This window comes from Naegleria lovaniensis (assembly GCF_003324165.1).
Source record: "Naegleria lovaniensis strain ATCC 30569 chromosome Unknown tig035, whole genome shotgun sequence".
Lineage (NCBI taxonomy): Eukaryota > Heterolobosea > Eutetramitea > Acrasida > Naegleriidae > Naegleria > Naegleria lovaniensis.
In genome coordinates, this window is record NW_025407858.1 from 320,442 (window position 1) to 343,539 (window position 23,098).

The 23,098-nt window shown below is 36.3% G+C and overlaps 10 protein-coding genes across 10 annotated transcripts; 7 read left to right on the top strand and 3 right to left on the bottom strand.

Annotated features, from left to right (window-relative positions):
- Window positions 1-98: 98 nt before the first annotated feature.
- On the top strand, window positions 99-1,406 carry C9374_008962 (uncharacterized protein; the record flags this gene model as incomplete). Its single annotated transcript, XM_044699096.1, has 1 exon — window positions 99-1,406. The coding sequence occupies one exon, from the start codon at window positions 99-101 to the stop codon at window positions 1,404-1,406; it is 1,308 nt and encodes a 435-aa protein (XP_044545139.1).
- Window positions 1,407-1,434: 28 nt separating this feature from the next.
- Window positions 1,435-3,048, bottom strand: C9374_008963 (uncharacterized protein; the record flags this gene model as incomplete). The annotated part of the gene is made up of 1 exon (XM_044699097.1): window positions 1,435-3,048. The coding sequence occupies one exon, from the start codon at window positions 3,046-3,048 to the stop codon at window positions 1,435-1,437; it is 1,614 nt and encodes a 537-aa protein (XP_044545140.1).
- A 685-nt stretch (window positions 3,049-3,733) lies between these two features.
- Window positions 3,734-4,033, bottom strand: C9374_008964 (uncharacterized protein; the record flags this gene model as incomplete). The annotated part of the gene is made up of 1 exon (XM_044699098.1): window positions 3,734-4,033. The coding sequence occupies one exon, from the start codon at window positions 4,031-4,033 to the stop codon at window positions 3,734-3,736; it is 300 nt and encodes a 99-aa protein (XP_044545141.1).
- A 245-nt stretch (window positions 4,034-4,278) lies between these two features.
- On the top strand, window positions 4,279-6,795 carry C9374_008965 (uncharacterized protein; the record flags this gene model as incomplete). The annotated part of the gene is made up of 3 exons (XM_044699099.1): window positions 4,279-5,511; window positions 5,560-6,045; window positions 6,103-6,795. The coding sequence occupies 3 exons, from the start codon at window positions 4,279-4,281 to the stop codon at window positions 6,793-6,795; spliced, it is 2,412 nt and encodes an 803-aa protein (XP_044545142.1).
- Window positions 6,796-6,908: 113 nt separating this feature from the next.
- C9374_008966 (uncharacterized protein) lies at window positions 6,909-7,857 on the top strand (the record flags this gene model as incomplete). Its single annotated transcript, XM_044699100.1, has 3 exons — window positions 6,909-7,132; window positions 7,248-7,330; window positions 7,379-7,857. 3 exons carry the CDS (start codon window positions 6,909-6,911, stop codon window positions 7,855-7,857), a joined length of 786 nt encoding a protein of 261 aa, XP_044545143.1.
- A 124-nt stretch (window positions 7,858-7,981) lies between these two features.
- C9374_008967 (uncharacterized protein) lies at window positions 7,982-10,603 on the bottom strand (the record flags this gene model as incomplete). The annotated part of the gene is made up of 2 exons (XM_044699101.1): window positions 7,982-9,523; window positions 9,581-10,603. The coding sequence occupies 2 exons, from the start codon at window positions 10,601-10,603 to the stop codon at window positions 7,982-7,984; spliced, it is 2,565 nt and encodes an 854-aa protein (XP_044545144.1).
- Window positions 10,604-11,314: 711 nt separating this feature from the next.
- Window positions 11,315-12,691, top strand: C9374_008968 (uncharacterized protein; the record flags this gene model as incomplete). The annotated part of the gene is made up of 3 exons (XM_044699102.1): window positions 11,315-11,730; window positions 11,793-12,051; window positions 12,122-12,691. The coding sequence occupies 3 exons, from the start codon at window positions 11,315-11,317 to the stop codon at window positions 12,689-12,691; spliced, it is 1,245 nt and encodes a 414-aa protein (XP_044545145.1).
- Window positions 12,692-12,784: 93 nt separating this feature from the next.
- Window positions 12,785-13,135, top strand: C9374_008969 (uncharacterized protein; the record flags this gene model as incomplete). The annotated part of the gene is made up of 2 exons (XM_044699103.1): window positions 12,785-12,909; window positions 13,051-13,135. The coding sequence occupies 2 exons, from the start codon at window positions 12,785-12,787 to the stop codon at window positions 13,133-13,135; spliced, it is 210 nt and encodes a 69-aa protein (XP_044545146.1).
- A 132-nt stretch (window positions 13,136-13,267) lies between these two features.
- Window positions 13,268-18,454, top strand: C9374_008970 (uncharacterized protein; the record flags this gene model as incomplete). The annotated part of the gene is made up of 1 exon (XM_044699105.1): window positions 13,268-18,454. The coding sequence occupies one exon, from the start codon at window positions 13,268-13,270 to the stop codon at window positions 18,452-18,454; it is 5,187 nt and encodes a 1,728-aa protein (XP_044545147.1).
- Window positions 18,455-18,484: 30 nt separating this feature from the next.
- Window positions 18,485-22,991, top strand: C9374_008971 (uncharacterized protein; the record flags this gene model as incomplete). The annotated part of the gene is made up of 4 exons (XM_044699106.1): window positions 18,485-19,053; window positions 19,122-19,416; window positions 19,475-19,574; window positions 19,627-22,991. 4 exons carry the CDS (start codon window positions 18,485-18,487, stop codon window positions 22,989-22,991), a joined length of 4,329 nt encoding a protein of 1,442 aa, XP_044545148.1.
- Window positions 22,992-23,098: the final 107 nt, after the last annotated feature.

Genomic DNA, 23,098 nt, shown 5'->3' on the forward strand with positions numbered 1-23,098 from the left:
AAGTGTTTGCGTGCCAATACCTTCAATACCAGCTGTTCAAATATTTGTTAAAAAAAAGATAAAAAAAATTCCTTCTTTTATCATACATTCAATCGGCCATGTCCTCTTCAACGAGCAGTAGTAGTAGCGGCAACAACATGAGTAGCTACTCAAGTGCAGACAATTATTTACACCTCCTTACATCTGTAAATCCAACCGATTTCATCTGCACATCGGAACGTGCTTCTCAAATTGTAAAATTATTTTCGGAACACTATCTACCACTTCCCTTCTCCTCCAATGAAGACAAGTCTGATCTAACAGAAGAAACCACTCTAATCCTGCTTGTTCCATATTTTATTGGTTTGGCAACATTACAAATTAGGCAAGAACGAAGTCCTAATCAACCCTTCGATATGGAAGCACACAAAAGGATTCGGACTATTCAACTGAAACAAGCCAAACAGCAATTTATCCATTTTTTAAATTTAGTGGTACAATATGAACAACTGAATGATGAATATTTATCTTGGGTTCTTCCTTTCACAATGCATGATGATGACGAGGAGGAGTTACAACAAGTCAAGAAAAAACAAGACGAATTTCAAAAATTAATGAGTGACAGAAATCAAATGATACTGAGAATGAAATCAAAAACCTTTCTCGAGAATAATTTATTTTTAAATTGTGAAGCATTATCAGATATGGAAATTTCAAATTTATTGACGGAGCAAACAGATGAAATCACCAATGAACACAAGCATCAAGTTTCTGATAAAATCAAAAAAAGAATGCTTCCTATCAGAGAATACATTCAATTTTGCGTATTGGACACTATTGAACAGCTTTCATCCATCAACAGAGAAGAACAAATGCTAGCGGCTACATCACAGGCCCAACAACAACTTAACAGACCATCACAACAAGTCAATAGCAGTGGTAGTAGTGGAATTTCACACCTTAAAGCAACTTCTATCAATGATATTTTGTCCAATAGGTCACAACTTTCGCAAATGGGGTACAACATGGTACTTTTACCGAATGCCTCAAGTGATAAAGCCCAGAAGCAACACAAGCAAGGAAATAATTATTTACAACGTACTGCCGCTTCAAATTCGGCGTCACAAGGTGTGGCTAGCTCTGCATTCAGCTCATACAATACACAAAGAACAATCCGAGAGAACATGAAGGATAAGGTTTTCGGTAGCTATGTTCCACCTCCAACCATGTCCATTGAAGAATTCGCTAGACAAGAAATGGAAGAGCTACATCAAAGACATGAACGAGAAAAACTGCAAGCTCAACAACAAACCAAAAAGAAGGAAGACGACGAAACAGAAGAGGATGAAGAAGAGCTCAAGAAAAAGAGAGCATGGGATGACTGGAAAGATGATCATGTCAAAGGATCTGGTAATATGAGAGATTAAAATAACTTGTTCTATTCTGTGTGTCAACTTAATTCTCAATCTGACTTTTAGGTTCTGATTGAATAGAATATGGATCGATCCATTGAATTTCACATTTAAGCATTGGTTCGTCACAAACAAAGCACTCACTTGGGAAAGAAAGCTGAACTTCAGAGTCTTGTTGAGGGATGATACTCTCTTGTGCAACTTGCACGCTAGAAGAAACAATTGATAGAGGCTGAAAATGGTCACACGAAAAGTAAATGAGGTTGCTTGAATACGTGGAATCGTGAGTGTAATTGGAAATGAATTTAAATTCATCTCCGGTAATAATTCTGTAAGGACTAGTAAACCCAAATCTACTAGTGATAAACTTGTGAAGAATTGTGTCCTTGTTGTTGACGCCAATGTTTCCACAAAGTGTTATTCCAAGTCTTAGTTTAGGTTGCTGTTGTACTCGGGTAGCAATGTAATTTGTAAAACATTTAAATATGGCAACCAATTGGGTAAGCAAAAATTTGGTTTCCAGGTCAAAATTCTTTTCTAATTGAATCCTTTCGTCAACATCTGAAAGTGAATGCAAAGCAAAGTTAATGACCAAGACATTCAACTGATCGAACAAAATTTGCGACCGTAATCTTGTAGTCCTTCTATCCTCCAGTAACTCATGATTAAACACTTTTAACAGCTCTGCATTGTCCTTCATTTCAAACTCGGCTATGCTGCAGAGAGACGGCAGAGTATTGTTTCGAATCTTTTCTTGTTGAGTTTCACATAGCAGTTTCAGTTGTGTAATGTCAACTTCTTCATTCGAGGACTCCCCAAAATTTCTTAAAGTTTGTTGCAGTGTTTTAAAAACAGAATCATCATATTCAAGCTCAACAACTTTTGTATCTGCAAATCTGCTAAACTTGCTTCTCTTGTAAAAAATACAATTTCCAGCATTGGAGCTATCTAGAATGTGGGATACATTTGAATAGCCAATTTTTGAGAGATCTAAATTCCAGTCGTTATATTCCGTGAGTGTGACATTTTGCAGAGACAGCATGTCAATATCTGACTGAATGATTTCTCTATAAATCAATCTCTTTCTATAAATTGAGTATGAAATAAAGTCCAAGTCTGGTAGTGTACGATTTTTTACGCCTCTATAATCCAACGTATAGCTTCCAACAGAAAAAACAAAATCTGGTTTGTAATATGTCAATAAAAGTCTCGTCTTTTGTCTGTAATCCAAGATATTTTCATCCATAGTCGAAATAATTGTTCTGCGTGGTATAGATGTTGGCATTTGAATTACTGGTTTTGTTATAATGTCTTTACAAAAACATTTTCCTGTCTTTAAATAAAATTCGTCATCAAATAGCACTACTCTTAACCGTAGTCTATAATTTAAATCATCACTTGTGGGAACATAGCTTAAACCATTGTACAAGGAAATGCTACTTGTTTCATCTTTTTTGTATGTTTTTGTGGGATCGCTATTTGTTTCTCGGAACCATTCAATGATACAAGTTCCCAAATTTTTAATATACAAGGTCGGAGCCATGTCTACTCCAACGATCGGTGTAGGAAATTCAAAGGATATTTTGATAATGTCTTTCTCTTCCAAGAAGGAAATGGATCGTTGCTGAAACTGTTGTGCAGAATTTGAATTGCCCATGTTGATATCGCAATTTAGTAAAAGAGATAAATTAAAATAGATGATGCGGAAATTGTTGTCAATAACAATATCGGGTTTGCCTCCTTTGAAGTAGGAGTCCAATGTACAAATGACAACTTTGTTGAATTGTTGTTTCAGAAGAGAACACCAGGTGCTACCCAGCGAGAGCAGATTTGCTGTCAATGATGTGATTATTTTTTTCAAAATTTTTATTTGAATTGTTGTTCAATAGTTTTCAAATTCCGTTATCCACCCGCATTGGAATAACATGATGCTATTCGGTCCAATTTAAACATGTTTCAAAGAGCACGTTCTCAAAGAAAATACAACATTGAGTGCAGTCCGTATGATTCTTTAAACTTTAAGCCTCAAATACGTTTATCAACTATTTAATTGGATGGCATGAGTCGTTGCGCTGTCTATCATAAATGTTGAAAACAACCAGTTCGTGGTGGAAAAGATTTTGTTGTAATAATTTTCAAAATTGTTTTTTTAATTTGAAGCACAATTTGGATTGTCTAAGAAGACAATGGCTAGGGAAGCATCAGATTATTACTTGTTTTAGATCACTGTACAATATTATTTTCACTCTAGAATGTCATTCGAATGACTGTCAGATATTGTTGTTGTATTCTTGATCTTTGATACAATAATTAAATTATGAATAATGATTCTACGTTTGAAATTATTTGCTGCTATGCGTATTCATAGGTGTAACAGGAAAAGCAATATCTAGTGTTTTTGCTGGAGCGTGAGCAGGTATAGACTTTCGCTTATTCGTACCCGTGTTAGTATGTTGAGCCTTTGAAATACTGGATAAAAATTCTCCAAAGGAAGCCTTTGGTTTTTCTTTCTTGTAAAGAACGGAATCATGATGAACATCAGCTTCGTAGCCATATATTTTAGCTAATGTTTCTTCCTTCTTTTGAAGCTCCGAGAACGAGCGTCCGATGGAAGGTTGATGCGAAGTGGACGAAGAGGACATTTTTTGTTTGATTCAAATATTTATTGTTCATATTTTAAAATTAAAATTATTCATTTACAATTGGCGCAGTTAGAGCCTTTGCTGTTCATGTGATTTGCAAAATATACTTTGTCTTCATCTATGAACACAGCAATGGTCTTCTAAAGTTTCGAATTGATTTCTAACCCAGTTTGTTTGATGATCAAGGCAGATTCGAGTTCGAAATAAATATTATGCGGTAACGTGATGATAAAATCAGAAGAAAAATGAATCCACAACATTCCCTTCCTCCATTGCCATCCAAGCCAACAACAACCACACAGCAAATCGTGAAGCAACCTCAGCAACAAATAAGACCTATAACTCCTGTTGTGGTGATCCCACAATATAACACAAGCACAACACCCATCACAGACTATTCGGGGAGTACTCTTCATTGGAATGGATCGGGAGATCATCATGCAGCAGGAAATAATCCTATGTTGGTCATGAATGATAATTACGGAAATAATTGGCAACAACAACCAGTACTGATCTATCAGCAACCACCTTCAGATTCAATCTATGGAGGAGAATCTAATAATTGTAATACTTCGGGATATATGTATAATGCCAATTCTATTCCACAACAAAATTATGTCACAACCAACAAGGGACCTCAAAACGCTTTCAACAAGAATATTTATATGAATAGCCTGAATAATGGTCAACAGCTTCATGTACCAATAGATCAACATACTGCTCCAAAAAGAAATAGTCCACATCCTTTGGACTCTAACAAGACATCTAATCCGACAACCTCATCCTCTCCCTCTGTTTTGGATCAGTATTCATCTGCAACTAACAACAATTATCAACAATCTCTCACTACAAGCCACAATAATTCACATTACTCTTCCCCAATGTCACAGTCGTCTCACGATACACAACCATTCTTGCAATCAAATATTACAACTAACAACAACTTGCCCACTGGACTTAACTCAACCATTAACAACAACTTTCAGACAGTGGATTTAAGCCAAGGTCACAATAATATCGCATCTCAAAACAAACCCACAAAACTTCCAGTTCCTAGTAGTAAGAAACCTGTTTACACGGACAACCCAATTAACAAAATTGCTAATGTTGTTGAAGATTTTATTGACAAAATTGTTCCAGGTGACAAAGGTACCAGGGTTGACCTTACTGAGCCAAAACCGGTAAAAGGTCTTTCTAACAACATTGGAGAGTACAACTGCTTTTTAAATGTTGTTATTCAAAGCTTATGGAATGCTCGACCATTCAGAGACTTGTTTTTATCTATTGACAAAGACAGTCATTTTCACAAAGATCCCCAATCTTGTGTGTTTTGTGCTTTGAAAACACTGTTTACGTCTTATGAAACGGATGCTCGCTCCGTAATTGAGCCGAACGACGTAAGAACGAGTCTCTCATTTGCTCACAACAAAGACTCTAAATTTCAGTTAAGGCGTATGGATGATGCCTCAGAAGCATTTGTAAGTTTGTTTTACCTTCTTCAAAGTTTTCCAAATAACTTTAAACAGCAAGCCATTTTGGAGGACGTCAACAATTCTCTGAAATATGATCAAATTCCAATTTTTGATTTTAATGTGACTGACTTTTATGTGTGTCGTAATTGTAATTCATATTCTGAACCTCACAACTACACTACTAACAATTGGTGCATATCCAGCAGTGAATTCGTCACCAACAAAAGAAGAGATCCTAACATGTCGTTCGAGCAAGCAATTAGATCATCTGTTGAGAGTTTCCATAAAACATGTGAGAATTGCAAAGGCACCTCAGACTCTCAAAAGCACATTTTTCAAACCTTTCCAGCAGTGTGTACAATATCCTTCTCTTGGGAGGCAGATGTTATTTCAGAAGATTCAATTTTGGAATTTATGTCCTACTTCAAAATTAAGAATATTAATTTACATGACATTTTTAGATTGTACTGCAACGGAAATGATATTGAAGTGATTGGAAATGTATCATCTATTATATGCTATTATGGAAGACATTACATTGTAAGTAGTAGGTGATATCGAACTTTTGAAGCATCGAATCTGATAATACTTACGTAGTGCATTGTTTATGACAAGAAAACAAACAAATGGTTTGGAATTGACGATAGTAGAGTAAGAGAAATACCTGAAGTAGAACTAGCTCATTTCATCATTTCTTCAAAATTTCAACCTTGTGTTGTATTAATTGAAGTTGAAAAAAGCAAAGGAAATATTGAAATTGAACGTACGGTCAAGCAAAAGGCCTCTGTTGCCGAAATTGAACTCATTTCTCCATTGAAGAAAAAGACTTCTGTGAGCAACTTGTCGAGCATTCAAACAAACTCTGGAGAAATACAGCCGAGCACTTCAAATTTCATTGTGGAGAATCATCAAATTGGATTGATTATTGATGGATATGGACCTGTTTCTGACTTCTTTGTATGGAGACAAACAACAAATAATTCGAATATTTATACTCGTACTGCAACCATTTCAAAAGATCACATGAATAGTGTTTCAGGCTCTAACCAGCTTAATATTTGTTTGTTTTTAGATCAGATTGAACTTGAAGAGAAGGAAGCTGTCACTGTTAAAATTTGCTTTGCACCAACAGGTGGAACACGCACCTTTAAATGGTTAGACATTGGTAAGCTTGATAAGAATAAGAGAAGCTTATTCTCGTCTATTCCCGTTGGTTTTATAATGACAGATGGAGGCTTATCAAAGTCCTATGACCTATATTTCACTCTTAAAAAAGAAAAGACTCATTAAAACCTTCACAGGTATATACTCTTGAGTGGTGTGAACATGTTTCACTAAAACTCTTAAGATCTGTGTTAATTCTCAAACAGTGGTTTAAACATCGCACAATTTACACATAAAAAATGGAAAAACTATTGCAGAGTTTGCTTAACAATGAAAAATGTGCTTCGAGCCTGTCCAATTTCAATTTTGAAGCAGATTGTTTGAAATTATTGCTCTCCAAGCTTTTAGGTACATTGGTAATTCTCGGATCTGTGTTGTATAAGGTTCCACAAATTATTACCATTTGTAAGAAGTCTTCCGTAGAGGGTTTATCTGCATTGATGTTTATTTTGGAAATTTATGGGTAGGTAAGAATGGTGAATGATGTGTTTGATGACGATGATCGCGATCATGATGAATAACTGCATCGTCATCGAAAATTATTTTAAATCGTCTTTCGTGATGAATATAATATTCAGACAAGTGATTACTTTGGGATACAATATTCGTGGAGGCAATCCATTCAGTACCTATGGAGAATATGTGTTTATGATTGTACAAAGTAAGTGGTGATTTCCGAAATATTTCCGATGAGTGAAATTCTGCTTAGACGTCATCATTCTCTTGCTCTTTTTCATTTATTCCAAGAACAATGATTTTGTTTTCTCTCTCTCAAGTATTGTATTCCCGGTCTTCTTTTATTTTACAGTTTTTGATACCATCTATGTTACTGAACAAGTGATGAAAACTCTGTTCGCTCTTACTGTTCCAATTTTCATTTTCTCTCGTGTACCACAAATTATCAAGAACTTTTCTCAAGGAGGTGTTGGTGCATTGAGCTTTACAACTACTTTCATGCAGGTTGCAGGATCAGCTGCCCGTTTGTTCACTACTTTACAAGAAGTTGACGACAAACTTATTTTGTTTACAACCATTTTAGCTGTAGGATTGAACGGTATTCTAATGCTGCAAATTATTTATTATGACATGATTGTTGGAAAGAAAAAGAGTGACACTGTAACAACCGCTCCATCAGCAAGCTCTGAAGCCTCCACTCCAAAGAAGAGAAAGTCCGTAAAAACTGAGTGAATAACTTAGATGACAATCCATGTCTTGCCACCTTTATAAAACCAATCAATTAATTTCTGTTATTTTCTAGATCAACAGTTGTAATTGGGTCACCATGTCACTTTAGTTTTGTAGCCGTCGGTATTTAGAGTTTTTCGATGACTTGAGAAATTCTGTTAAAGTGTTCCTTCTTTCTAGCTTGAAGGATTGTTGTAGAGGTGCTGGGAGAGATTTCAAGTTGCAAAATTTCGCGTTCTCTCATAAGAAACTTTTCAATTAATAGCAATAAATCTTGATATTCTAATTCAGAGCGAAGCTGTCGTTTTCCAAATGAACGTGCACATAAAATTTCCAAAAAATCCTTAGTATTGATTTCAGAAAGCATATAAGATGTTGATATAATGGATCCATTGCCAAGATTGTCATAACGTTTTAGAATTTTGAAAGGTCTGAAGATAATTTCGTCCTTTTCTGAACTACTTGCTGTTTCTTTGTTCGTGATATCTTCTGATGAGAAGACATTCGTGTTTTCAATGTTATCTGAAGTTATTAATTGGTTTGACAAATTTCCCTCGTTTTCTCTATCGGCTGGTTGAGTGATCATTGTGTTCACTACACTCTCAATATTATCAAAAATATTAAAATTATTTCCGATGGACCGGCCATATTTGTACACATATCGAAGTTGTTGCTCTGGAGTTTCCATAAAAACTCCATCAGGTTCATTTCTAAAAAAGAGAGGTATTTCTGTAAATTCTGAAGATGATCCATGCCAATGAATAAGTGATTGTTGAGGACTGGATAAATTCGAATGTGTGACCTCTGAATCCTTCATATTTCTATGGACGTTTCTCATAACGGTGTTATTGATAAATCGAATGGGATTCAAGTGTTTAAATAAATGGGCTCTATCATATTGGCTCGTTACATGTCCATATTGTTGAGAATACGTAGTGATTGCTTGTTCTCTTTCTCTAAAATAATAATATTGGTCGTTATTCTTGAGAGGTGTTTTCAAAAAAGAATTGCCTTTTCCTTTCATCTGTCTAGAAAGAATACAATGTTCCTCAATCTCGTCACTATCTTGAATGCCAGAATTTTCTTCACTAATATTGGACTCTTCAAGCTTTACTTTGATTTCCCTAGCTTTTCGCTTGTGTCCTCTACGTTTACCTCTTTCAGAATTAGTACTAGGATTATCCGACCTACTTGACTTGCTGCTGTTACTAAAAGATTTGGAGCTCGTTTTCAAATACTGTGCTCTCGTTACCTTTTCTACCTTTGTGTTAGTGTTCTTAAAATCTTTTTGTACTGGTATAGGAGGTTGACCATCAAGACGAACCAATCTAAACTTGAAAACTTTGGCCCCTAGCGTTCCATTTTTCAGGACTTGTTTCTCTTTCCAATAATTTGTAACCCAATACAAACCATCATATCTGTACCCACTTTTTGGGGCATATTTAGTTTGTAATTGATAACCTCTCACAACACGTACTGGTATTTTCTTTGTCATATTCAAAGTTAAGCTCTTATTGACACTGTTAAGCTTTTGATCTTGCGTTTCAGAGCCTCCCTGCCCTGTGTAAATTAAAATATCTCCATAATCCTCATCACCATATCCACCCATAGAGGATGCACAAATTGATTCTGCTGCTTCATCGTTGTTACCGTTTCCAAAAATTCCACACTATCGTAATTTCGTTTCATAGAGTCAAATAATAAAATATCATTGATAACAACCTACCTGGGGAGGTCTATGAGTTTTTGATTGCGAACAGTCTATTCTCTTGTCATATGTTGTGAGTACTCCTTCAACATGTCCATAAATTCTTTTGTTCTTGACCAAAAAATTGGCATTGGTAACACCCTTCCATTTAGACGCGTCACCAAAGTGTTCCTTATCCTGTTCAGTAATTCGAGGAGATCTATTAGGGCAGTTGGTTTTTAATATTTCGTTATTTTCACTGCCTTCGTTGTCAGACTTTTCGCTTTCTGATAACTCGATCACAGTTTTTTTCTGAATTTTCTTGTTTGTTCTTTTTAGTTTCGTTTGCTTTATCTCTTTTCTGTTGATCCTTAGGTTATTGACACAAGGAATTTCAGTGACATCAGAATCATAATTTTCATTTTGACTTGATTTATGTGATAGTTCGTCACCACCATAAAAATCTCTAAAAGATGGGAGTGAGATTGGGGAAGATGGAATAAAGTCTGTACCTAGGGAGCTTGATTGGACTGTAATGTTAAAAATGTCACTGCTCCTAAGAGTAGCAATACTTTTGTTGAAAACAATGGACTCTTCGTCCTCCATAGTGTTTGTATCGTCACCAGTAATAGGCGATGATGGTATTGAATGGTTAGCTTGGTGAATATGAGGTAGAGCGTGTTCCATTTGTAATTCCTGTTGAGAGTATGTAGTTGTATTGGGTGGACAAGAAACTAATTGTTGACAGTGTTTTTGTTGATTGGAGTTGCATTTTTCTTTGACCTCCTGTGTCGGCTCGCCCACATGTTGATTGACGTTTTCATTGTCATCACTACAAAACATGCTGTCCATAAAGTCCATAGTCAATGACTCCTCATGTTCCGACGTCGTAGGTGTTGGAGCAAAAACTTTGATACGATCACAGACCAGATTCAAGTCTTCAGTCAAATCTAACAGAAAGCTACCATCATCAGAGAAGTCTTCTTGTTGTGCTATCCTTCTTATGTTATGATCATCGGAGTGGTTGGCCTCCAATGTTGGATCGGTTACCATCCGAACCATGATGTTGTTGAGAAAGAAAGGCTTATTTTTTAAACGGAATTTGAAATAAAATGGCGCATTAATTAAAATCATCAAAACTGACAAAACGCTGGCCTTTCATCTGAGCACCTTGTGTGCTTTGGTCGTAACACTAAGTGAGAGTGGAGGCCAGGAAAGGAACCAACGCACACAAGGATCTCAAAAACTTGTTCTATGAGTAGTAAGAAATCGAATGAAAATATACAGAAATTCTTTATTGATGTTCAATAATAATTTAACGGCAGTTTGTTGCATGTTTATTGCGTCACTTGAGTACAGTTATGAATACGATTGCTAATGTAACCAACGTTTGCCTTAATCTGTTTCCTCTGTACCATGCTCAAACGTATTGCAACAACAGGCTCCACGGATAAAGTTTTTATTCGAATATGTTTTCCTTTTGTGAATCGACAGTACCAGTTCTGACAATACGTATCTGATAGATGTCACCCAGATGCGAATGAAGTTCAACTGGTGGCTTTTTTAGCAGATGTGAAAGATAACGGGAAAAATCCAAACACCGTTATGTCAAGTGGCCTTCCGTTATGGCATGGACCTTGCAGTTGATGTGGATGCATCCTTGCCGTCATCATCTCTTGCACTGGTTCACTTCAAAGCATTGGTCTCTGAACAACAAAAGCTTTTTCTCACACAAAACAAATATAATCAATGGTCATGTCGTTGTCAAAACAGATGTCGTTGTCGAATCCCGTTCTTCCTCTTGTTGAAGAGTTAATTCTCGCAAACACTACCAACACAACATCATCAACAACCTCTCTATTTGGTGAATACAACATTTTAGTGGTGGCATTGGTTGCACCATTCATTGTTGTGTTTGCCGTGTTGTTCGTCATTAGTTGTGTTAGCTTTTTCCTCCAAAGAGCCAAAATGAAACGAAAACAATTCCTCTTGTTTACATTGCTGTTGGTGCTCTGTTTGTCCGCAACCTTCTCGAACATGTTCAGAATTAGCTCCGAGCTCGCATACTTGCATCCAATTCCTGAGCAAGCAATGCTTTTGAATAATGGCATCAAAACTGTTGATAGATTCCTTGTGTCTGTATTAATTTATGTACAAATTCTAATACTTGCATTGATTTGTTCGGTGTTGTAAGTAATTCATGATTTAACATTCACTTCTAATGCATGTAATTTAACTGTTCTGATTAAAGTATGGAAACGACAAAAGCAACAGGATTTGTTACTAAACCCGTGTACAGAGCATCCTATTTTGCTCTTTTTGGCATTCTAGTTGCACTTTTTGTCATTCTACTGTTGAATAACATTGCGATTTTCACATTTCATGGATTAAGAGGATCACCTGTCCAAATATTAGATGCTTCTCAAACGAACGAGTTCCAGAAATCGATTTTCATTGCACCTTGTATTATTTTCTTTCTTTCATTCTTTGCTATATCAGCAATCCTTAATGTACGTAGTAATTGTTTTGTTCAATCAACCCAAATTCACAACTTTTATAATCTTCTATGATCATGTGCAGGTGTATGGATTCAAATTGTATCATTCTCTACAAAAAAGTAAGGCAAAGCTCATCAAAATATTCGTTAAGCAACAACAGGCTTTTCAGGGCATTGCTGAATCTCTTTCTCCCCTGCCTTTACAAAGTATGGACTCACTCACAACCGATTCTCCCAGAAAGAGTATTCCCAACAGTACAAGTAACAGCACGACGAATGACAGCTCCCAAAGTACATTGTCACCCATGACAATGCCATCCACTCCAACAGTCTCTGTGGACGATTTGAAGTTTTCAGCTGAACAAGAAAAAATCTATGAGTTCAAGAAGGCAGCTTTGCGAAGAGCTCTTATCATTCAACTAGGGTTGAGTGCATGTTTATTTGTGCAGTCCATTGGTGTCTTGTTCATTTCCGTTGGAGTTCTTTGGAGATACTTGCTGCTCTTCTTTTACATGTTTATGAATCTTGGAATGTGTTTCTTTGTGATTTTACTTCTTGTAATTTATAGTCCTTTGAGAGAAGTTCAAAGGCTCGTAAGAACACCAAGCGACCAAAACTTAGCAAAACAAACTACTTCAAAAACTGTTGTGTAACAAGAGCTTACAACACGCCACGACATCGATGGTTAGGTTTGATTATTAAAAAAATATTTATTCATCCTTTGCTGGCCATCACTTCAAGACAACATGCAACGAATCAAGTCCAGAAAATCGGGAGGTGTGTCCCAACAACGAATTGCTCTCACCGGTAGTGATCACGGCTCAATCATGAAGACATATTTTGGTGAAGATGATGCACCAGGTATTAAAGTGTAAGTGATGGTGTACTGTTTAAACAGACCAACAAAATGACTCATACTCCTCTGATGATTTAATTCAAATGACCTGCATAACGACATCAATTATTCAAATCATCTATATTGGAATCATCGATCGATATTTCATCAATACAGGTCCCCAACAACTGTTCTCGTTGGCAGCTTGGTTTTCATCTTCTCAGTAATTGTTCTTCACTTCTGGGGAAGATTCTTCAGCTAAATCTATTTGTATTTTAAATATTACTCAACCTTACAGCAAGACATTACTAGTACTCAACACCAAAGAGAAGAGGCTGCTTCCTAGGTCCTTCTCCATCAAATAAAAACAAAAATTATTTCTTCAAAACAAAAAATGGATTGTGTGGTGGAACTTGCAGCCCTCGAAATTGCCCTGGAAGGCTTGCGAGGATGCTCGTTTGATCGGTTGGTAACTTTGATGCAAGAATATCATCCCGATATTGTTATGGATGAGGATATGCAAAGGGCTGTGTGGATGAACCTCTTGAGATGCCCAAAGTTATTGATTTATAGGGTGTCGGACAACACTTCCGATGAAACAACTGGTGATGCTTCTGCTCCCTCAACATCTAAAACTCAAAAAAACAAAAAAGCACCACAAAAGAATGATTATCAGTATACAACTGAAGGATTTGCAGAATATGCAGAAAGCAAGAATGGTTTTGATAAAAGGTTTGCAAAAAAACGAGATTTCATACAAGATGTTACTACCATTCATCAGTCATTGGAGACATCATTTAATTCCAGGAATTATTCTGACATTTGTTTAGTAGGCAATTTTGAGTACAGGAAGTATGCTTTGGGTATGGACGTTAGATCTGATGTAGAAATTAGCGAAATTCAATTTTGTTTGCTAGAGGAAGTTGGAAGATCTAGATACACTGGAAAATATCAAAGCGACCTTACCAAGTATTTAAACATTGATTCACGATCAACACTGTACCACTTAAAACGATTGTATGGTCTCAATTTGATGTTTAAAAAGTCTGCATACGATCCACGATTGAAAACAAATTCTAATTTGGTACGGCTATTCAGATTTGCTGACGCTAAGAAACAACAACTTTTTGTCAAAAAAACGAGCGAAGTTGTCCAAGCAGAGGGAATGTATGAAAAGTTTTCACAGGTAAAGGACTCCGTTGTGGACACTGTGGTGGGCATGCTACAGAAAGCCAAGGGAAACGTTTTAATCGATTACGAGATTCGAAAAAAGCTATTGGACTTTATTGAAGACGACACAACTCAAAAACATAAATGGGACAGGTTAAAAGCCATTCTACAGGCCAGTGGAAAAGTTGAATACTTCAAAGCAATGGTAGACAATAGATTGACCTACTGTGTCCGATTAGTAGGCGACGCTCAAAATTTAACAAACAGGTCGTCAGCTCGTCAAGTAGATTTATCAGAGGACGAACGTCTACTGATGCCTGGATTTGATATGGAGCGACCTCAACTTTATCAAATGTTTGATTATATCGGCAAGATGGGAGGTAACAATGGCTTGATTCACAACGAAATTTATCAACATTTCATGATGACTGCAAAGCTAAGCGGAAACTTGTGCAATGATTTGAGAAAAGAGTTTGGGGTTACCTCTATGGCGGAAAAGTCAGACAAGCAAATGACGTATAGATTTGTTGTACCTTATTCATCAGAGAATATTTCTCATGATACGACATCTGTAGAGGGTCATACAAGCAAGGCAGATGTTGACAAAGAACCACAGGTATTATTCCCTACTAGATTGAACATCACCACCAAACCTAGGAAGAGAAATCAACGTGAAAAAATTGATGAAGAAGTAGCTTCAGACTACAGTGAAACAAGCTCTCAACAGAGTGACGAAGATATAGAAGAGATTGATACTAAGTCCACCACTTCTGAAAATGTCACTGCACCTGTTCCCACACCCTATATCAGAAATAATAGCAAAACTGAAGGCCCTAGAAAAGAAGTTATTACGAAAGAATTCTCGGATAGATGTAAATTAGCTCTTGAATTCATCAAAGAAAAACAATGTGTTGCTCGTTTTCAGTTGATAGAACACTTTAAACAAAATAATACAAGTTACGAAAGTAAGACCATGTCAAGATTGATACGGTATCTAGAGAATAACAAACTGGCAAAGAAGATTCATATCACAGTCCCAAATCTTTTTGGCACAACAACAAAAGAGCATGTTTGTTTGATAGATTATTCTCTTGATCTTCAGTCTGATGTTGTTCAAGAATTTACCAAGAGTCTTTATTCCAGCGAAGTTCAAACTAATTCCAAAGAAAAAGTTGATAGAAGTACATTAGAATCATTTGAAGCTATTGATCACATTGAACCCAAGAAGGCAGCAAAAAGATCGTCGAACACCTCTTCGTTCCACTTATTGCTAAATGGCTACATTAACGCCAAAATGGTCAGAGTGAAAATATTTCACAAGTATTTATGGAAACAAGCCTTCACTGGAGCAATTAACTGTGAGAGACTACGCCTTTTTGATATTTACAAGAATATGAGCGTATTATTATTTTGTGAGCTCGTTGGTTGTATTAGCAGTGTTATTGTAACTCCTGAAAATAAGGGAATTCTACAAAATACTACCATTAATGATGCCCAAGAGGATATTAAAAAGGCAATAGAATCATCTGTGGTGGGAAGACGTTCAGTAGCTCTCTCAAAAGTAGAACAATTTATTGATATACTCAACAAGTTGGGGTTAGTAGAGATTTTACCTGAGGAATCAGCATCTAAAGTATTCAACCTTGTGAAGACGGTAGAGTTTCCCTTTCCACAACAGCTTCCCTCAACGGAATATAGAAAAGTTACGTTCAACACGTTGGACGATATTGATGAATATTGGGATGACCTCGAGATGTGTAGCATAAACATGGAAAATATTAGGAACGAAAATGATGACGATCAACAAACAGAAACATCAATATTCTCCAAAATACCTGATCTTGGGAAAAGAACTGGCTGGTCAGAATTACGACATTTTACTCTGCGTCATTTGAGAATATTGGAAGCCTCCTACAAGGACAATAAGCGCCCTTCTCCTGAGGAGTGCTCTAGCATTGCAAAACAATTAAGACATCCAATAGAGCAAGTTATTCTTTATTTCTATAGATACAGAACGGAGATACTGACAAATAGAATTGATGGTGATTCATCCATTAGAAATTCAAGAAAACGAAGAATTGCTAAAGATAATGATTTTATTGTAAATGATGATGAGATTGAATATGAAGACGAGCAAACAGGCAACAAAGGAGAATCTAATAAGCAACAGAAATCAACAGCAACGCGACTTGGATATGTGTCTAGACTATTTATTGATAAGGCATCAGAAACAGTAAAACGGAAAAAAAGAAAGAAAAAGCCCAAAGAAAAGACATTGCCAACCCGAGACCAAAAGTGGACAAGCGATCAAGATTTAAAATTGTTAGACGGTTTGTCAAAGGTTAGAGAACTTGATCCTGCAACTGGAACCTTTTTAACGAAACCAATTAAATGGCAACAGATTGCCGATTCTATTGGAGGAGGAATGACAGCAAACAGATGTAGGTTAAGATGGACTAATGTCCTACGAAAGCTTCCTTGGTGTCGTCGTGCTCTTGAACTTGCCGTAGGCCATAGAGAATTGATGAAAAGCAACCCTCATATTGAAAATATATCAATTACAGACCTTGTTCAAAGCTGTAAAGACCAATATAAGATGGGATCAACGGTATCTCAAAGCCCCTTGTTGAATATTGATCTACCAAAACACATAGAAGATGTAAATAGACATTTTAAGATTATTAGGTTCGAAGGAATCAAAAACGAAGACTTACCTTCCACAGATGTTTCCGAAAATATCGTGTCGATTGAGAGTCATCTAAGAAATGCGTCATTAGAAAATCTTTTCAAGATTATTCTGCTGACACCGGATGAATGTTATGACGTTAAGATGGCGAACAGACTTGTTAAGAGGTTCAAGCCTAAAGAAATAAGTCAATGTTTCTCAAATCTACGAAAGAAGTCAATAATTTCAAAGTCAAAAAGAGGTCTTCGTATGAAAGGATATCATCTAAATGTTAACTTTTCAACAAGAATGACATCAGCCTATTTTCCAACAGAGGTTTTTGAAGACGCACCCAAATTTAAAAAAGCAGCACTGATGCTCGATACGGAACAGGATTCTGATAACGAAGATGAATTTGAGGCTAAACAGGTAATATTCTCAAAAGATGGACCTTGCTTCAACCCACAGGCTTCTGGAGGTTCTGTTGCAGCCTGTATGAGTCTTGTAATACTCAATGAGATAAAACTAGTTCCACAGGTCACACCTTTAACAGACGAAGAACGAAATCAATCAGGAAGAAACGATAAAGAACTGGCAGAGGAAGATGGAGGAGGAGTAAGCAATCACCTACTTAGAGTTGGTGCTATCAGACATGGCGAACACGACTCGCATTTTATTGCTGAAGGTATGAACATTAAGAGCTCTCAAGGAGCATTGCAACTGCCAGAATGGAATATTAGTATTACCCCTGTTATAGAGGCTGATCTTTTCAACACACTTGGAGAGGAACACCAAACTTTGGCTAAGAGAACAATTGCTGAATATGGCGCAATCATGTCAGACATTGAATACTCAATTGAACTTTCTGGTCAAAATAAGAGAAAGCTTGACGATTTCTCAGAGGATGATGACCAAGAAGAAAATCCTTTAAAAAAGCAAAAAGATGACCATGCTCCAACTCAATCCGAAATTACTGCATATTTGCAAACTTTTGCAGCTCAACACTCTTTACCAAGACAATTCTCTGAACAAGATTTGCATGTACTTGAAAATCTTGAGCATCAACAGTTGAAACCTATTGTGGAATATTTATTGATGGCCAAACACGAAAATTGTACATTCTGGATTGACTCTACCATTTCTATCTACAAGTTTATTGCTGACAAATCAAGCGTAGGAGCTTCCATGAACGAATTGAAGAAAGAATTTTCATCACTATTTGCCTATGATGATGAAGTGGAGTTTTCCATTCAGGAAATAGTTCAACAGCTAATTAATTTTGACTGTATTATGGAAATTAACTCGGAAGAAGAATCCAGATTTATGATTTCACAGGAGGCGAGATTACATACCATTCCATACAACGACAATGGTGTGACATTGCAAAGACCAATCTCAGTGTTTCTTCAACTTAATGGCGAGCTTAATGATAACTTGTTGCAAAATTTTAAACGGTGCCTTGTTTCTAGAATAATGAGACATCCTGGTATCTTGGAGAAATCGCTCATCTCTTCAATTGGAGTAATTTCATCTCATGATATCAGAACAGTGCTAAAGATGCTTGAATCAGAAAACATTATCACATCTACGTATTTCCAAGCATCATCAAAGTACAAACTTGCATCAAAAAACACCTTATTCATGACAGAAGAAGAAATAGAAGAACATCATTGCGAGCCTCAATATGATAGAGCACTTTTTGTGACTCCACGCTATGTATTCCTTGCCCAACAATCACTATGCTGACTGCGCCTTAAGCACAAAAAATAAAACGGAATGAACGCCGAGAACCATCCAAGAAAATCATCGTCAGGAGAGGGTGATAGTATTATTGTATCGAGTCATTCCGTAAATGTAATCGTTGATTCATCATCACACAATATACTCTCACAACAACCCTCCATTGTGGTTGAAGGCTCTTCAGAATCCAATGAGCTGAATCATCATCATCGACAAAGCACTTCTTCCAACCCCGAAAACAAACAAACAATCCATAACAACCACATCATTCCTCCACATTCTATATCATATTCGGAACCAATCTCGCCCACAGAATCTCATCATGTTACAGGTTTTTTAGAAACTCCTACTGGAAGAAGAAACCCAGTTTCCGTTCTTCGAAGCGCTCGTGGAAACTTTGGCAGTACTTCTTCTATCATGGCAACACGAGGAAAATCTGTCGCTTCACAAATTGGGGCAAACACAACGAAAAGTACTGATGTAATTTCTCATAATACTTCCGAACCTATTCTCACCATTAATGTAGAAGTTTATGATAATATTTCCCTATTATCAAAATATGCCCAAAGCCATCTAGGAGGAATAACAACAGCAGAGGCAAAACAGTAAGTAATGAAATTATGAATTATTGAAAATATTTTAATATTAATCTTCGAAACAATTCTTTTATCAGAATATTATTTCAATCGCTAGAAGAAACAATATTTAGGATAGAAAGTCGCACAGGTAATTCTGTACATTCTTCTGTACTGGATGTACTTTTTCGAAAAAGTCCTATTAGAGGCGGAATGCTTTTTCTTCTAGTTTTATTTTCATGTTTACTTTTATATCTATCTGGTATTCTCAAATTTTCTGGAATACCATTCTATGACCAATATGGTGCAATTAGATTGGTGGTAGAGGCGTCCATATTAACTTTTAGTTTGCTCTTCTTTTTTGTGGTCACCGTTGTGTCACATTACCGAAGGGTAAGTTCTTTTAAAAAGATATCATTTTGATTCATATTTTCAAAATTTCATTTGCTAGAATCGAGTAGTCATTAGTTTACTCAAACATAAATTTTCGAACCTAAAGAAACACGATTTTAACTTTTCAATGAAAAGCAAGGATGGAAATATATTTGAGGGTATGTTTGTGGAAAATCAAAAATTTCTTTAATGAACCATTAACAAAATTAGGAATTAACATGATCCCCTATAAAATGATATTCGTTCTGAGAGATAAAGCATGGAGCAAGATGCCTCATGTACTGCTTGTGAAAGGTGATTTAATTTATACAGCCAATACAAAAAGGGATCTAGAAGAAAGTCATATCAAATATGAACTGGTGGATAGAGTTGGGCTCTATCGAGTTTTAGAAACACCAATGAGCCAATACATTGAAGACTCTTACACCGACTACAGAAATCAACAAGAAAAAATGCCTTTGAAAATTAAGCTTAATAACTTGATATCCGTCCTAACCATTGTTGCATATATCGGCTTTGTTCTCACAGTAATATGCAATGTGATACGGATTGGTGTGGAGGGTGGATCCTATGATTGGATTACTCTCGGTTTGGTTCAACCTGTCTATGTGAGCTTAGTAGCCTTACCGATTGCATTTCCAGGTTATTGGCTGCTTTGTCTGTCTGCCTCAAACTCTCGATTATTATCGTTATTCGAAATTTTAATGAAACCATTGAAGAATGAAACAAGTTCGGGTCATCAAAAGCGAGTGCAAATAACAGAAGAAAATAGACACAAACCCATGAAGATTCCTATTGGAACGCAATTGAAAAATTTTTTCAAAGTCATTACCACTGCAAACGCTAGATATTATGACAATTTGACAGTACTTGGAACCATTACTGCATTATGCTTTATTAACAGAACAGGACTTTTAGCAGATTTGTTATATGCACCTGAAAAAATTTTGTTTATGAAAGGAGAGGATGATGGCAGACACATGGCTGGAGATATAGGTGCAGTCAGTGGAATGGACATTTCTGAAGATCAATATTCTGAGATTAATCCACAAACATCATCGAAATATCCACAGAGAGAACGAAGAAACAGCACACCAAGTCAAGCAGCTTCAGTTTATAATAATCCAGAAGACTCCACCGATTTAGCAAGTGAAATTGAGCTGAAAGAAACTGATAAAAATTTCAAAAGCCAAGGAAATTTAGGAATGGGTGATGAGGTGGATGAAATGGTTGGAAATGTTGCTAATGATGAAGTCCTTCCTTCAGAGCCAGCAATTCCTGAGCGGATCGAAGAAAACACCAATACTATTGCCGCTACTAAAAAGACTGAAAAGCCAGTTGATAGCCTTCCCAAAGATGAATTATCATCACACGAAAACCCATCTGGAATACTAGTGACTGATGTAACCTCTCATCATGCCATTCACACGGAAAAACCAGAGGAAATCATTACTTTAGACGTACTGTTCGATAGAACTGCTTCAAGAGAAGTGGACGTTATTCGATTTTCTGATCCAAATTGGATGTCTCATACCAATTCCTTAAAACCGCTTGGTTTAAGTCTTTTGGTGACTGGCTCATCACCATTACCTGATTTTGACAAAACGGAGGGAATGCTAGACGCAAAATCCCATCTGTGGAAAAAGTATGCTTACTTGCTTGGAAAAGAAATCGGTTTTTCTGATAGTGTGATTGAGTCATTTAGCTTTAAGAAACGTCTTCATACACAATCAGCAAAAGGTGAAATGAGTTCTATTATTGTGGAATATGACAAACAAGAAAAGCAATTGCATTCATTTGGAGATCCAGAATTGCTAATTGAATACTGTTCTGACTATTACTCAGGAACTGATATTAGACCTCTCAACAAGCATTTGAAAGACAACATTTTAGAAACGGTAAAGAACTGGAGAGAACGAAGAGATTTATATTGCTTGGCCATTTCTTACACACCTATTGACCAGAAATATGAGCATATAGTGAATGGAAAAGGAGATATCATCAACATTTCACGAAAAGAGACTACTACGACTGTAAATATTTCTCATGCTTTGTCTCCGTCTGCAACACCACTTGATGAACATTCTGAAGGTGATATATTCGACAGTGAAAAATACATCAATGCTGCAGAGCATATGCAACGAGGACAGATTTTGTTAGGAGTGGCTGCTTTTAGGCAACAACCGAAGAGAGACTTGGCTGAATTTGTTCGAGATTTACAAGAAAATTGTGGAATTAGGTTCATCCACTTTTCTCAGTACAATACGCAAAAAACCAAAGCATTTGGCTCAAAAATTGGAATGGAAGTCGATTGGAATTGTTGCATTTCTTTAAACGAAAAAGAAGTAGAATTGGATTTAGAAGATTTGAAGGCAAAGCTGCCACATGGTATTGAAAACATTAGAGATCATTTGAAAACTGTTGATGATGTACCCTTACTAGTTTCTCTCTTTTCAGACAGCACACCTGTCTCAACCAAAGAAATGATTGAGGTACTACAGGAGAATCATGAAGTTGTATGTTGTGTTGGATCGTCAATCAATATTAACAACTCGAGATCGTTCAACCAAGCAAATATTTCTGTTGCTGTAGATCCAAGTACTCAACAACATTTAAGGCCTATGGATTTTGATAATCTTCAAGAGGAAGTTTCAGATTTACAGGAAGATATCTCTCCATTCCTATCATATCCTTGTGCTCTTCATATTACTACTCATCAGTCAGAAACTCCAATTTCATCCTTCTCGGTCATTTACCATCTCATTAAGGAAGGTAGAAAAATGGTGCACAACATTAGACAATCTCTTGCTTTCCTTTTTGCATCATGTATGTGTCTGTTTTTCATTCAACTTTTATCAGTGGTGATGGCACTTCCTTCTACACTTTTTACTGGAATTCAATTTCTTTGGCTCATACTTGTGATCATTCCGCTCATGTCCTTCTCACTGTTGGGGACTCCTATGGAACCAAAAATTATGGATTTAATTTCTTCCAAGAACGAATTCAAGAGAAGCAAGTATATTTGGAAGTTATTGTTAACCATGTTAAGATTCTGCTTTCCTATACCAGCTGCCTTTGTTGTTTACTTTTGGACCATCATGTGTATGAATGATACAGTTTCCATCTCAAGTGTTGGATTGATTTGGGGAGATCAAATTCAACCAGAAACTAGGCAAGGAGAGGCGTTCAACAGTGTTCTGACCTATGCTCAAACTATTACCATGTTTTGCCTTGTTTATTATTGGATTTTTCTTTCTATTGGAACTATGCATCGAGTATATTCAATCGTCACTGTGAAGTTCTTTTTGAATCCTTTATGGTGGTTTATAATTCCTATTTGTTTAATTTTACAAGCTCTCTATACATTTCTACACATCATTGCATCAAGGCCTTCGAACGTACAAACTTGGCCAAATTATCCTTTCTATGCTTACATCATTATTTTACTCTTTCCTTTTGTATTCATTGCCTTAGATGAGATTATCAAAATTAGAGTACGAAGAAAGTTCTTTAACAAGCAGCAAAAAGCAAAACTCATGTTTGACACAAAGCTTGGCATGTATTCACCAAAATGATGCCCTTTATCAGCAAAAACAGTGATCTTACGTTCTTCAACTCTAGGTTAAAGAAAACGACCCGCGGAAGATATTTTTTTACCAAACGAAAATCAACAAGGCACTCA